Source organism: Mchenga conophoros, linkage group LG16 (assembly GCF_057382185.1).
Source record: "Mchenga conophoros isolate Kocher_MC1m ecotype Shallow Benthic linkage group LG16, M_conophoros_male_GT1.1, whole genome shotgun sequence".
Lineage (NCBI taxonomy): Eukaryota > Metazoa > Chordata > Actinopteri > Cichliformes > Cichlidae > Mchenga > Mchenga conophoros.
This window is the reverse complement of record NC_140541.1, coordinates 32,874,841-32,889,925: the sequence shown is the minus strand read 5'-3', so window position 1 is coordinate 32,889,925 and position 15,085 is coordinate 32,874,841. Positions and strand designations below refer to the sequence as shown.

At 38.1% G+C, this 15,085-nt stretch overlaps 1 protein-coding gene across 3 annotated transcripts in view; it reads right to left on the bottom strand.

Annotated features, from left to right (window-relative positions):
* Positions 1-9,721: 9,721 nt before the first annotated feature.
* The window catches only part of LOC146557151 (nck-associated protein 5-like), a 106,763-nt gene continuing 101,399 nt past the window's right edge, over positions 9,722-15,085 (bottom strand). For all 3 annotated transcript variants that reach the window (XM_085250139.1, XM_085250141.1, XM_085250142.1), the window contains one exon: positions 9,722-14,404. In XM_085250139.1, coding sequence (XP_085106265.1) covers positions 14,403-14,404 — 2 coding nt within the window. In that variant the 3' untranslated portion in view covers positions 9,722-14,402. The remainder of the gene's footprint in view (positions 14,405-15,085) is intronic.

Below are 15,085 nucleotides of genomic sequence, written 5' to 3'. Positions count from 1 at the left end.
ACAAACCCAGATGAGGGCAAACTGCTGATCTGCAGCAAAGGCGGTCATGCTTTGTCACTGTTTCCAGGTCTCAGAGGAGGGAGGCTTCAATCCTTAGTCTAAACTCCAGCAGTTTCACTCAGGTTCGGTGCGATCAACCCGTTATAATCTGTGTCTCTTTACTGCGCTAATCTGCTTAATTGAAACTTGGATAATTGCACATTAAGACACAATTAAATGCTATGAATCCCTTCTTTGGTCGAACTTCAAATTAGCTGACGGTCATTTAAGTTACGCTTTAAGGAATGAGAAGATTTACAGCGACGACCCAAGGAGGTTTTTACTCAGAAATGAGACGTCCAGGTAGATAATTAAAGTGAAACCTCTCCGGTGTGAGAGGGAGAGGCATAACGGGCAGCTGTTCAAGCTGTCGAAATGCTGAAAAATGGGTCCAAATTTCAAGAGGAGAAATTTTAAAAGCCATTAGTGGGTTACAGGGGCGACAGGCAGAGATACTCAGACTTTCATCTCACATGTTTTCTCCTCCAGGTTTGTGGTTGGTTTGTTCATTGAGCCCCTCGTCTTCAGACTAGCACCAGTAAATTTCATCCACTATAGAGTTATCAAACAGGAAAACTACCCCCAAATCTCAAATCTGTTCTTTGTATCAGGCTGTAAACATGTTTATCATAACATAAGAGTCTATGGGGACGGAATCACTGCTGCAGCCTCAAGTGGATCTCAGAAGAACTGCAAGTTTTGGCACCCGAGCCATTTCAAATGCCACAGTGCGAGCTGAAGGTCATTGCTCGATGGAGCCAGCAGGACTGCATTCCCTCTGCTGCACCCAGGAACTCTGTCAGTAAAAATGAGTTCAAATTCATCCACTTCTTGTACTTCACTAAATTTGAGGCATCAGCAGTAAGTTTAGCCAAGTGTGCTGCAGCTCTAGTTTCTCTTTATGGCAGCTTCCGAGTATCCTAACATGACTGATGGCACACTGGGAGCCATTATGCACCGAGCCTTTTAAAACAGCAACACTAATCAAAGATGACTGGCCATCGGATCAGGGAAAAAAGATCCCTCGGCGTGCATGCAGAGTGTGGTCAGCATCTTAAGAGCACAAGAAAACAAAAAGTCCAAAATGAACCCAATTTGCCTGTGAAATATGAGACTTTTGTGTCTTTGGGAAATGTTATTAAACTGGTTGCTGTGCATCAAAAGGAAATCATTATGTCAAAAAAGAGGAAGACGCTGGGACATTCGCTCTGACAGCTCAAACCGTGCAAGGTTACAAGAACCTTGATGCTTCCTGAGCTGCGGGAAGGTCCAATATTTTAAGTTTCTCTGCTGGCACCAGGCTCCACGCTTTATAGCTTCACATTCCCCCCACTCTGGATCTAATGGACCGCCCTTGACAGATGTGGTAACCGAGCAATGAGACACTAACACAAAATATTTCTCACGTGTTCATGTTTCAAAAGTAACGTGCTGAAGAAGTGTGAACGTAAACTGGGAACCTGCTCAAAATGACGAACTGACTCGACTAAGCCACAAATGCTGCAGTCACATGGACAGGATTTTAAATCCAGTCTGTTTGTTTCATAGTTCCAGCTCAGGCCAATCGCTGGGAAAACCCACAGCTTTTTCCTAAAACAATCACACAGTTAGATGAAAGAACAGGCTCAGAATCAGCTGGCACGGTTAAATCAAATATTCATGTTAAAAGACGGTGATTTTCTGATTTAGCAGTGTCGTGTTTTTAAGTTTCTATTACTCTGGGTACATTCAAATAGTCCAAAAATAATTCTCTGACTTCCTTTTCCTAACCACTTTTCCTTGATTCTGATGGAAAATATCATGAGGTCAAGGAAAAGTGTGAAGGACACTTGAGAAGTACTTAGGAAAGAGAATAATGGATTGGATTTATATAGCGCTTTTCAAGGCACCCAAAGCGCTTTACAATGCCACTATTCATTCACTCTCGCATTCACACACTGGTGGAGGCAGCTACGGTTGTAGCCACAGCTGCCCTGGGGCAGACTGACAGAAGCGGGGCTGCCGTATCGCGCCATCGGCCCCTCTGGCCAACACCAGTAGGCGGTAGGGTAAAGTGTCTTGCACAAGGACACAATGACCAGGACAGAGAGCCCGGGGATCGAACAGGCTGTGCCTGCATTTAAACTTGACTTGCAAAACAACATGCTAATGTGTTCTTACTCTGCTGTTTCAAAGGTTGGAAGTTTTGAGAAGAAAAAGGAACATTTTTTGATTACATTTTTACATTTATTTTAACAAGATTAGCTGTTTAATACGTTTTGTAGCTTTAAAGGTTTTCCTGCAAATAAAGATGTCCACCATGGCCATTCATGCTACACCAAAGCAATTAACTAATTAAATTATGGAAATCTTCCTGTTTTTTGTTTCTTTTGTGTGTGTGGTTACTTTTTTTTACAATGGGTTCACACAGAAATTGATATTTTACAGGACAGTCTGAGCAATGAGCTACTGGAAACCTTTCTGTAATTTATCTGTAAATATTTCTTAGATTTATAGCTCAAAGAGTCATGCGGACAGATTCCTTTCTTTTAGTACAACAGCATTTATCATGCAGAAAAATACTGGCAGCCACCAGTGCTCAACCTCCTAATAGATAAATCTATGATATCAATTTTAAAATCCTTTGTCACTTTGTTCTCAAGTTATTGCATTCACAAGACTTTCAGAAAGCTTGCCCTCTGAGGTCACTGAGATTCAAACTCATCTGAGATTTTTTACTCGTATGGTACCAATTTAAGAAGACTGGTTATTCTACAGAAATGTCCAATTTTGGAATGCCAAGATATTTTTTAATTTATTTTATTTTTCTTCCTTTTTACATCTGTCACATGCACCGCCTTTTTGTCACTGGTGTTACTCCTTTGGCAACTTTAAAGGCTTTTATGAAATATTATTTCCTCAATCTCATCAGCACATGTGGTCAGAGCCACAGATGCAGAATAATGGTGCAACACATCAGGAGATTATCAACCAGGATCTGATTATATGATGTTCATTTATTTGCTATAATAATTAAAACATTTGAAAACGTTAAAAATGAGTAATGACATCACATCACAACCCTTAAGTGTGACAAAATTCAATGTAAAATTATTAACACCTTTAATATGACACATTTTACTGCCACATCCTCTGCAAAGACAGAGACAGCACATCGGCACCAGAAAGCAGCGTTTTGCTACTTAGTTTATGGTTATTTAGTTCCCTTGAGTACTTTAACCTCATTAGTGTTTTATTGTTTACTTTTGGTAGTTTGAAATTTACTTTTATTTTTTAAAACCTCACATTAACAGCAGTGACAAAATGACACAATAAAATATTAGTATTCTATGTTTAAAACTGTACGTAAGCGAAGTACTTGTGTAAGTAAATGTACTACCATACTTGGTTGTGGCAATGGGAGGGTCGGTGTCACCCCCAGCACCCCACTCTAGACTCACCCCTGATACTTTATAGTTATACTTTTGCAGATTTCTGCAGATTTCCACTGCTGTGAACAAGATTCCTATAATAGCTCTGTCCAAGACTCAGGATGTCCTCACCTGGTTGGAGGAAAACTAAAAATGTGTGATTAAAAGCATGAAAACTGGACAGAGAACAGTATGAGGCAGCAGTGTGGTGGCACCGTGTGCTGTAGGTGTTGGGTTTGAGTTAAAGGGGATTTAGAGTTCAGAGAATAAACCAAACCAGATGGCCTGAGACCTCAAATACCCAAATGTTACCCACAGCCAGAGTGGGGGTGGCTGCATGGTTTTATTTGAGCCACTTTCCTGTTTTCGTTTTTATGCCAGCATCATCTCCCATCAGCTATATGCACATAATTTGTATTAACAAAATAGATTTCTGTGGAAACATGATGTGGGCCAAACCGTTCAGTGTCATTAATATTAATCAAAGACAAGCCAGAAACATTTTGTGAAGTTACTCGCTGTCCTGCTGAGAGGTCAGGCACGGTGTCAAGACTTCATCGCAACTTTGATTCAAGATTTGACGAGATCAAAAGACTCTTTAATGTCAGTCCAACAGATTTCAAAAGCTCAAGACGCATGATTGTGTTTATAATGATGGTCCTGCGGCAACATTAATTATGATAAGAGTGGTTTCAGTTTCAGTCTAAATCTTTAAAAGAAAAGAAGTAAAGGGAACCTGTTGTGCCGTTTCTTATTTCCTTTCATAGACATGCTCCGTTCTAGTGGTGGATGATCGCATTGTTCAGCCAGAGTTTGAACAATGAGGTTCAAATAATTCCTGAGCGCTAAAACAGTCCGTAGACAGCTGGAAACACTCATTTTATCACAGTTTTTAGATTTGGATTTCTCATGTAATCTCATTCAGCTCAAATAAATTGCATTTTTAAAATGCCAAATGAAAACAGCAACCTTATAATATTCCAGAGAAAACCCCAGCAATTAGAATCCTAATCCCCTCTGAGCAAACACTTGGTGACAGTGGGAAGGAAAAACTCCCTTTTAACAGGAAGAAACCTGTCGGCAAATACCCGATAACTGCTAGCCCAGTGGTAATAAAAATTGAAATGCTTTACTACCAGAAATGTAAAAGGTTTGTCTTCAAACAGCACTACAGCCTGTATGTTTTAAAAGGTGTAACTTTTACTTTGAAGGCAAACAGTTCCCATTTCAAGTTTGCATTGTACTTTTCACACTTTCACTGCAGCTTGGAGAGTAGGAACAGATGGGGGTCACTGGCAGGTATCTGGGCTTGCATGATTGGGACTTTAATGAAATGCTAATTTCTTTTGCTTATTTTTTTCACACTTGGCTAGCAGTTTCCAGATTGTTGCAGACCAGTTTCTAAGCCCAGGCCTTTTTTTTAATGTCAACCTTACACTGTCACCACAATTGTCACATGTGCAAAATGACGAACAACTTAATGGTTAGTGGTCACATCTCTGCAAAGCCTCATTATATCAGTAATACAGTCATCTCAGGATGTTTGCAGCTTGTACAAAATATTTTTTTATTAATAATTTTGTATCTATGGACAGTTTCTTCTTAATAATAGACAGATCCTTTTGGAGGTCATTAAGGCTTAAAATCAGGGGCATGGCCTGACACAGGCGGCTATAAATGGATCATCTCTATACTGTGTTTGTGCTGTCGGTGCCTTTTGGATAATTTCTAATGCAGTTATCAGAAGAATAATATACCTTGTTGTGCAGTTATTTGTACTAACAGACTGTTAAGAAGTCTGTGCTCCTGTCATGCTGAGAAAAATTCTAAGATTTATTTATTGCTTTTGAGTGTTTTATGGAGACAGCTGGTATCAAGCTGTCTAGCATTCATTAGTTGAAAACTCAGCGCTTTGTCTTCTCATCCAAGTCTATTTCCCAGGCTCCAGAAACACCCAACGTGGCCAAAATGCTAAAATTGAATCTTAGAAACCAGGTGGGGAGTTAATAATGACAGCAACCATCTTTCTATACAATAAACTGAGTGGCTGTGAAAAATGAGATAACTCTGGATTCTTTTTGAAGCAGGCTGCATGTGTAACATAACTCCATATGTTGCAGTAAAAGTGTCTGTTCATTATTAATCATAAGCTGTACTGTACTCTTTATTTAAGAAACATATAAATGCCAGTTTGATAAGGATCATTCCTCATTTGACTTTGTATTTTCATTTTCATGTGAACACAGTGTTTGGATGCCCAGCAGGAATTTGCTCCCAGCTTGAGAAGCTCTGCTCCAGCGCCTGTGACATGTTGGTTGGCTTTCTGCAAACTGTTTACTTTTTATTATTAATTTATATTTAAACTGTTTCCGTTGTTGTGAGACAGTTAGAAAAGTAAGCTAGACTCAGATGGTTGAATTGCCTCTGCAGGGCTTCCACACACAGAGCAGAGTTAACACTGAGATATAAATGACACCATAAGGGTGTACTTCAGTCAGAGACAGTGGGTATAATGATGATGGTTGTCACAAATCACTGGGTTGTGCTTAATGTACTTCAAACTTTTTTTTAATTTTTTAAATATTTTGTGGCCCTGTGTTCTTTAGACCAACTGTACAGCTGTTGCAAAGGAGGACACTATCCAGGAGCCACGAGGATCTCATTCTGAACATTCATTCTGCTCCAGACCAGAAGCCTGTGCTATAAAACAGGATTAGGTGCTTAAGTAACAGGGTCATAAATCACATCTTGTCATAATAACACAAAATGTGTTGTAAACCCCCAAACCGTTCCTTTTATACCTGACTTTTAGGACCTCCAAGCCTGTAGTTATGTTCATTATCAGTTAGAGCCCCTCCTCATTGTTGTTCTTCTTTGGTGCAACCCTATAAATACAGTGTACATCTTTTGCTTCTCCCCTTTTCTACAATTCCCCTGTGGGAGAGGTTGGTGTCATTTCTTTCCAACACTGTAAAACACACATATAATTCATATTTAGCCACCCTGATGTTTCTGATTGCAATTTTAGTTCAATTATTGTCATCATTATGCCTGTTTTTTGTTAGATGCTATAAATGTGTGTGCCACATATGTGTTCTAGGGAACGTGAATGCTAACATGAATAGATAATTCTTGCTAGCTTGGAAGTTGTGGTGGATTGAGCTAACCCTCTTCCCCACTGTTTGTATTTGGTCATAGGAGCTGGAGTGGGCAAGCTATTTATTTGGAGGTCTTTCTTTCTTTCACCTTTTATCGTCAGACACAACGCAGAACCACACCGGTCACACTTATCCAGGTAACTTCAGGTGTAACCCTGAAAAATGAAATCCGCAAGCAATTTTAAATCAGTGTTATTGTTCTATAAGGATTAATACGTGATCCTAAACAGAACACTTGTAAGGACTTGTTTACCACCAGTGTTGGTCAAGTTACTTGAAAAAAGTAATCAGTAACTAATTATTGATTTCTTCCCCCCAAAAGTAATCCAGTTACTTTACTGATTACTTATTTTCAAAAAGTAATTAGTTACTTAGTTGCTTTTTAAAAACATGATTTACAACCTGAATACGTAATAAAGCGATAGATCTTTCAGCCCAGTTCTACTTTTTCTGCATAATCCATCATACAAAATGTAATCAAATGGAAAAGTCTCTTTTAAAAACTTGTTTTATTAGTTTTATTCTTTTAACTTCATGCATCAAGCAAAAATTTAATTATATACAACACTCTCTGACTGGAAGAAATTTGTTTAACATTTAAACCTATTTTCTGCACATTCCAGCACATAAAATAAAATAGGTTTTTGTGTTTACACTCACTCTTTCAAATAAATGCAAGTGAAACACAGCAGAAAATAAATAAAATCAAAGACTCAGTCCTGTTGCTCTATTTTCAGCTGTATAGCAGGAGCAGGGCAGGCGGATGTTTGCCCTGGTGCAGGTGTGTCGCAGCGGTCAGTGGAAGATTCCGTGGCAGCGCACTCGGTGCTCGCTCGGAGGTTTGGGGGTTTTTTTCGCTGCAAAAAGAAGTTTTCTTCCCACGCACTGTACAGCGGATGCTAATGTTTTTGTCACTTTTTACGGAATCAAACTCAAAGTACGGTCAGTACTTCCACGCGTTAAATGCTGCACGCTCATACTCTCTCCCGCACTCGATATATTATCCATTGTTGATCTGCACACAGCTGTTGCCACCAACGTTGCACTCGCTTACGTCATTGTCATGAGACACTCCCGCAAAAAAATCACAGCTTTAGTAACGCAGTGTGCTTAGGGAAAGTAACAGTAATCTAGTTACCTTTTTTGCAATAGTAATCCCTTACTTTACTCATTACTTGAAAAAAGTAACGCGTTACTGCCCATCTCTGTTTACCACACATCAAATTTGTGCACACACTAATATTTTAAAAGTTAAGAATAAATACTAAAACATGATTGAGACCGTTAAACGCCAACAGGGCTGAAGCTGAAAGAATAAAACTGTCTCACTGTCTCTTAGTTTAATGGGATAACCATTGTAATCTGTCAGCTTCTCCCATGTCCTAATTATACAGCTGCAGTCTAATACTGATAAGCGTAATAGCTTAGAGAGTTAATTCTTCTGCTGGCATTACTTACCCATGTGAAATAGTCATGAAAAAAACAATCATTTTTCATGTACATGGACATGAATTGTCCATACATGAATTGGGACAGGAATAAGTGAGTAATGAATTTAAATAGGAAATGAATAACGTGTTTGTCCATAAAAGTGAGCAGGAGCCAGTATGACCATCAAGAGAAAGCTTGAAAAGAGGCTCATATTTCTGATATATGTATGTATCCTGTATGTATACTTTTGACCATGTGTGGTTAAGAGAAAACCCTAAATAAATTCAAGGTTGTACACCCGACTCTTTTTTTAAGTCATTAAAGATGTTTGCTGTACTCTATTTCCTCTCTAGAAAGAGAACAGTTCAAAGAAATAATTAAATATCCAAAACTATCATGACATTCATGCCAACGATTGTATGAGTGCACATAAACCTCTGACCACAACTGTATAAATTACAGGCCATGGCACTGTTACCTTCTAAAACAATCACAATACCTTGAAATAACACAAAAATATTATTAACAGTTCACTATAACTGTGATTAGCAGTCATGGACCATTTACACTCCAGATATCGTGGTGCATGGGCCTTCCTTCCTTTGAACACAGGGTGATGGCTAAAGATACTTTAATTTTTTACAAACTGCTCTGCCTCACTATTTTCATATACGGAATGTGTTAATAGTAGATGTCATTACATATCTATAAGCCAAGTTTTTACAAATTGTAACTGATGATACGAGTTATGTTTCATTAACTATCAGCCGCAAAAGCTAACTTCCCTAACTTGGTTTGAAAAAGCACCACATCTTATCTCACATGGCAATTTCCCATCCAATAATTACCAAAAATCCAAATTCTCTATCCTTGTATTTATGCATTTAAATTGTCTGCCTAACCACGTATCACATGATGACCCTGAATACTGAACCCCAGCTTGTGGGCTCTGAGAGAGTAAAAAATATTAATCAACATAATTCATACCGTTACACATCACCAGGCCTAAAGCTGAAATAAAGTCTTACACAAATCTAAATCTTAATTTAATGGACTAACCATTGTAATCTGCCAGCCTCCCCAATGTCCTAATTGTACAGCTGTAGCCTAATACTGATAAGCGTAATAGCTCATAGTTCATTCCTCAGCTGGCAGTAGACTTCCCCATGTCTGTCAGGGTCTCATGAGAAAATGTGAAATAGTCATGAAAAAAACAATAGTTTTTCATGTAAAAGGACAAATTCGTAAGTAATGTGGAAAATGTATTTAATGTAATAAGCATGTATTTTTTCCAGGGAAAGTGGGCAGGAACCAACATGCTCATCAAGAAAAGAGCTTGAAAACCGATGTATTTTAACCCAAACCAGAATTACTCCAAACCTAACCCAATAACCCTTAAATGCCAAGACCTAAACAAGTAGCTGTTAATGCTTAAAATTAACCAGTTGACATTTTTAATTAATAATTATACTGTCAGTATGACTCAAATTTGATTTGCTCCATTACTTCCAAATGCAGACTTCCAATTGCTGATGTTAGGAATCCAGTTGATGCAAAGACATCCTAGATATGTTGGACTTGTGTATAACACCATCAGCTGGTTGGGCTTCATTTTGTAGCCCATCTATCTAGATTCCTCTCTACCAGCCAAAGCAATTCAATGACAACACACAAACAACGTCCTTAATGTCGTCCCAGTACTGAAATCGTTTATTTTTTCTCTGACAATAAACAAAGAATATCAGTAATAAACAACTCTCAGTTTGTACTGATAAGATGACACAAGAACATCACTGTTATTATTTGGATTCTGAAAATATAAAGACATTTAGGAGGAGAGTTACTGTGATAGTGAGTGACAACAAGTGCTAATAAATGGCAAAATACACTCATCAGTGCAAGGTACAAATACAGGACATCGGAGTAAATGCTAGAAAAATACAACCCTTGTGAGAGTGACGCTCTTCGTGATGCGAGCTGTTTTAAAAACACAGACGCCATGCTTCATCTACCCGTATCAGTGCAGCCAATCTGTTCCCTGATCCTCGTCTCACGCTACATATTTATTACACATATAAATGTTTTGCTACTGCTGCATTTTTACAAATATTACCATCAACAAAGAAGAGGTAAATACAGTTAATACTGATGATAATGTGCGGTGCTTTGTAGCTATACATCATGTGAAAAGAATATGGCTATCATCACCTTGATGAGTCTGATATGTAGATTCAGGTGCATTCATGTTCTGTATATGCAATCAGTTTCTTACTGATGGTGTGAAAAGATGCATCTCGGCAAATATCTACACATGATAAATAACGATAAAAGTTCAGGGGGACGGGTGGGTTAAAATCGTCAAATGTGCCGGGATGCATTCGGAACACCAAAAACAGCAGATTAAAGGACACAGTGTACTTCTTAAAGACAGAGACTCAGATATCTTACAGATAAATGTGCAGAAAAGAAGTGGCAATCGGGAAAGATCAAGACAGGAAAGAGAGGATTCACGTGTATGTGACTTTAGAGTTCTTCTACTTTCTGAAAAGAAAGTGGTAGAACTGTTAGCTTTTGATAAGTTGCGAAAAGTTCGACTAAAAAACTTGCCGTGTAATTGAAAACTGTCACACTGTTGATTTCCACAAGGGATGCTCTCGAGTTAGTAAAAATAAGGGGGGGTCTCTGTACTTTTGCTTGCCTTGAAAATTTTAGAAAAGTGCAACCCTTGAATTGCTGCCAGATATCTGAGTCACTTTATTAAAAAAATAACACCAAACAGTGAGCTAGTCATATTTGTAACACAAAAGAGAGAAGAACAGGACACAGTGTACTTCTTAAAGAGATAAAACGTGCAAACTATGACGCGGAAAATATTAAGTCCAGGAAAGAGAGGATTCACGTGTACGTGATTCCGGCTGAAGCGCATCTTAACTGTGGCAACGTTCTACATTCCCAAAATCAGTGGTGGAACTCTTGGCTTTGATTTGCTTACGCTAAGAAGCTGTTCTACTATATTTCTTGTAAAAACTAGAGAGGGTCTCTTGAATTAGTCCAGAAATAAAGATGTTCTGCTGGAGCCTAAAAATGTAAATGTCCTTCACCATTAGCTTCATAGAGCTTCCCCTGTTCTGGACTACTTTACAAGTGCCCCATAAAACAGGATGTCCAAAGAGCTGAAGTTCTCAATATATTTACAAGTTCTTTAGTTTACCTTAAATATGAGCAAAGCAATGGAAGAGTTCAGTCCAGCAAAAAAGACGTAACTGGTCTTTTGTTGCTGTGACAGAAACGTGTACATGTGAATCCTCCCCTGTTGGATCTCTTCACATGCTTTAATGAAAGCTGTACGTATTAAAGTTTAATCCACAGCTTCAACCAGAGACAATAAATTTCCCTGAGCTAGCATGCTGACAACTGAGTGCGTTACCACTCTAAGATTACATGCAAAACTCACTGCTTTGTCCTGATGTCATAGCTGTGGAAACGCACAAAAAGCAGCTCACATGTGAGGAGTTTAAATTCAAAATGAAACGTGCAACATTTACCTACAAAACAGTGTCGGAGTATGTGAAATAATATTTAAGCTTTTTTTAAAAAAACTTCTTGTAATAAAACAGGCCATATGAAGCATCACTGGGATCAGAGTAAATTATAGAGGCTGAGTGCATGCAAGTGGATATTAACACAGTGACAATAAAAAGTAGTTAGCGCACACTTTAGAGAATCACATTACTCAGTCAGGTAAATGGCAATCAGTAGGTAGTGCTGTACATAGGATAACACTGTAATCTCGAGTTTTGGTGGGCCCATGGGAAAATATATTACGTATGTATCCTAGCTTAGATCGTCATTTTGTCAGGAGCAGACTTAAATCTTAAACCTTTAATAAAATGTTCACACATGGGTGGGAAATGTAAATAAATGTGGCTACATGACCTTTAAGGAGAGACAGCCAGTGCCATTATGGAGGTCTGCAGGTGAAACGCTTATGTTTGTTTGTCACAGCCTACATGACTCACCCGGTATTCAATCCTCTAAGTTTTGCTGAAGCTCAACAGTGACGGTTAGCATGGCTCCCTCGAGCTACAGCGTCCAAATCCAGAAATGTTGTGGAGAAAAACTGAATTTAACAGTACAGACAGATTTGTTGCACATCTGCTTTGAATCCATGTAGAGCCTATGGCATAGTCTATGAGCGGCGTTTCTCTCCAAATTTCTCATCCGGTCAATTTTAAAAATGGGAACAGAAGAAACAGAAACTGGAAATGCATAGGAGGAAACAACAGTATGGAAAATGCTAATCACAGTCTCTGTGGGCTGCATTGATGCTACATGCAGTTAGACTTCAAAAATTATCAAAATTGGTAGATCGCTGTTGTGAATGAATGCTGTATGTAGACTAAAATAACGGAAATGGTTTTGTCAGGTCCGTTTTAAAGTGGACATGAAACACTACATGTATAAAGGCTAATTTATACCACCAGCCCTGCTCTCAAAAACTGATATAGATGTAAAACTGCCTGTGAAGCTGAATTTAAGAAATAAAAGCTTAAAGTAAAAGTTTTAAAAACGTGTTTAGTGCCACTGGGAACATTATGTCACTTGGTTGGTTGGTTGTGGTCAACAGACTTACATTAGTTTATGTTAGCTAACCAGTACAGAACCAATAAATGTGGAAAAAATAAGGACACGAACAATAAAAATCAATCTAAGGGGGTCACTTTTGTGCTACCCATGGGTGCAACAATGAGCTTTATGTTAAAACCAAGTATATACTGTCCACTTTCACTTTCTATTTCTTACGTAGCTGATTGGCAAGCTGCACTGACACAGAAAAACCTACCCGTTAGCTGTAATGTTCAGGTTTGTAAAGCACTTTAGAAATTAGGACAGTGTGGAGGAGTGCCTGTTTGAGTCAGGTGGTTCACTGGACCAACAAGCTGGAGTCAGAAACTCTGATTTTTCCATGTCTGACTGAGTGTACCAAGCGGTCTGGTCTGCTGGTCTCAAAAAAGTGCTTTACAAACCCAAAAATTACAGCTAACAGGTGGATTTTCCTGTGTTAATGCAGACAGTCAAACAAAAAATAACCACTTATTGCTTAAGAAATAGAGAGTGAAAGCAGACAGTATATCCATCTGTTTATACTGTCATGTTTGCACTGAAGCACCGCAGCAATTTCCTAATGTTGTAAACCTGCTCAACATTTGGCAATAAACCCCTTTCTGATTCTGATTCTGATCTATTTTCTTCCGCTTGTCCTTATCAGGGTCGCTGTTAGCAGCAACTAGCCAAGCTGGTGACATAATGTTCCGTACTAACAGAAGATGGCATAAACATGTTTTTAAAACTTTAACTCCAAGCACTTAATTCTTAAATCAAGCTTCACAGACAGTTTTACATCTGTGTCAGTTTTTGAGAGCAGGGCTCCATGTCTAAATTTGCCTTTATTATGTGCAGCGTTTCATGACCACTTTAAATAAGCTTAACAGGTAAGCTTTAATATGTGAAAAACAGCTGCTTGTTACTAACATGAGCTCTACTTTATCAATGTAACTTTCAGCTTGGAAACATGAAACCAATGTGGAAGTACGTTAAACCTGCATTCTTTCTCGTAGCCAGCAGGGGGAGACTCCTCAGACTCGCGTGTATGAAAGACAGTGGGAAGAACTCCTTTAATTTAGTTCTGACTCATGTTAACTCCTCTCCATTGATTTATGACTTTAGTAGGTGCTTTTCTGATGAGTTTATGGGTTCCGTCTATTTTAAATTATTTTTATTTTTCAAATGTATGATAGGTTTTTAAGATTTGAGAATGTTAAGATGGTGACAATGAATTTGCTGCACTTGAAGTTTCAAATACAGGATTTTGGTAACCAGTGGGTGACTAATCATAGCTATGTCCATTGTGTTTTTATAGTCCGTGATCACACCCACAATTAGAATATTTTGAGATTATAGGTAGCTCTTTTTTAATGCTACAGTAGCTTTTATGCTAAACATGCTAAATGTACATTTTAAACTTTTTTTTCAAGAAAAAAACCTGTTTTTCTGTGAAGAAAAGTCTGTTGCAGATAAATACAATCAGCTGCTCACAGCTGATGCCAAACAAGATGCAGACCTCCAAAATGGCTGCCAGACAGTTCATTGCTACACCTGAAAGGCTTCTCGGTATCTTAACGCTACACTGAGCAGAGGTGGAAGCCTAACAATGCCAAGCTGGCTTTTTGTCCCACTTCTGAGCATTTCATCCGGACACAGAATCCAAACTGTGGGATTTGGAGGTCCTCCATGTGTGGCTCGGCGATAAGTCCACCCAGTCGCATGATTTCTCTCTTCAAGTTGACTCATCCAGCTTCAGAAACTCTAAAAAGAGAAGGTGTGGAGCAGAGTGAGATAGTGGATCTCTGAACCACACAAACAATATCCAAAATGAGACTAGTTTAAAGGAGAAGCCCAAACTGTGATTAATAATAATAATATAATGGAATATTTAAGAAATGCCTTTAAAGATGATTAATCAGCTCACAGGCTTTCTTTGGGGAAAATTTATAGAGAGCAGGGTCTGCCAAAATCAGAAACTAATAAATAAATAATTGTAAAAAATGATAAACTGTTACCAAAATAATAGCATCAATAAATATCTGCATTTATTGTTACACATTTGGCATTTGAATTTACATTTGAATGGAGAAATAAAAAAAAGTTATTAATAAAACTTTATTGATCAACCAATAAATTGACTCAATAAGAGCCTCTTCTTTTGCACATTGATACAGAAATGCATTAAAATGTAAAACTATAAAAAGAGGGTAGAGAAATAAATAAGTTTACAAATATATAAGCAATACCTGCAAAAAAAGAAAGATACGCAAAAAAATGTAAACAAAAGTACGAATTTACAGCAGGGAAAATGACTTAACGGTTTACTGTCATGCGCTTTAATATATTTTTTATTATTTATTGATCTATTTATTATTAATGAAAGGATAAAAAAGTTAAACAATTTTAAACACTATTTTTTTTTGCATAGTATTTCTGGAGCCC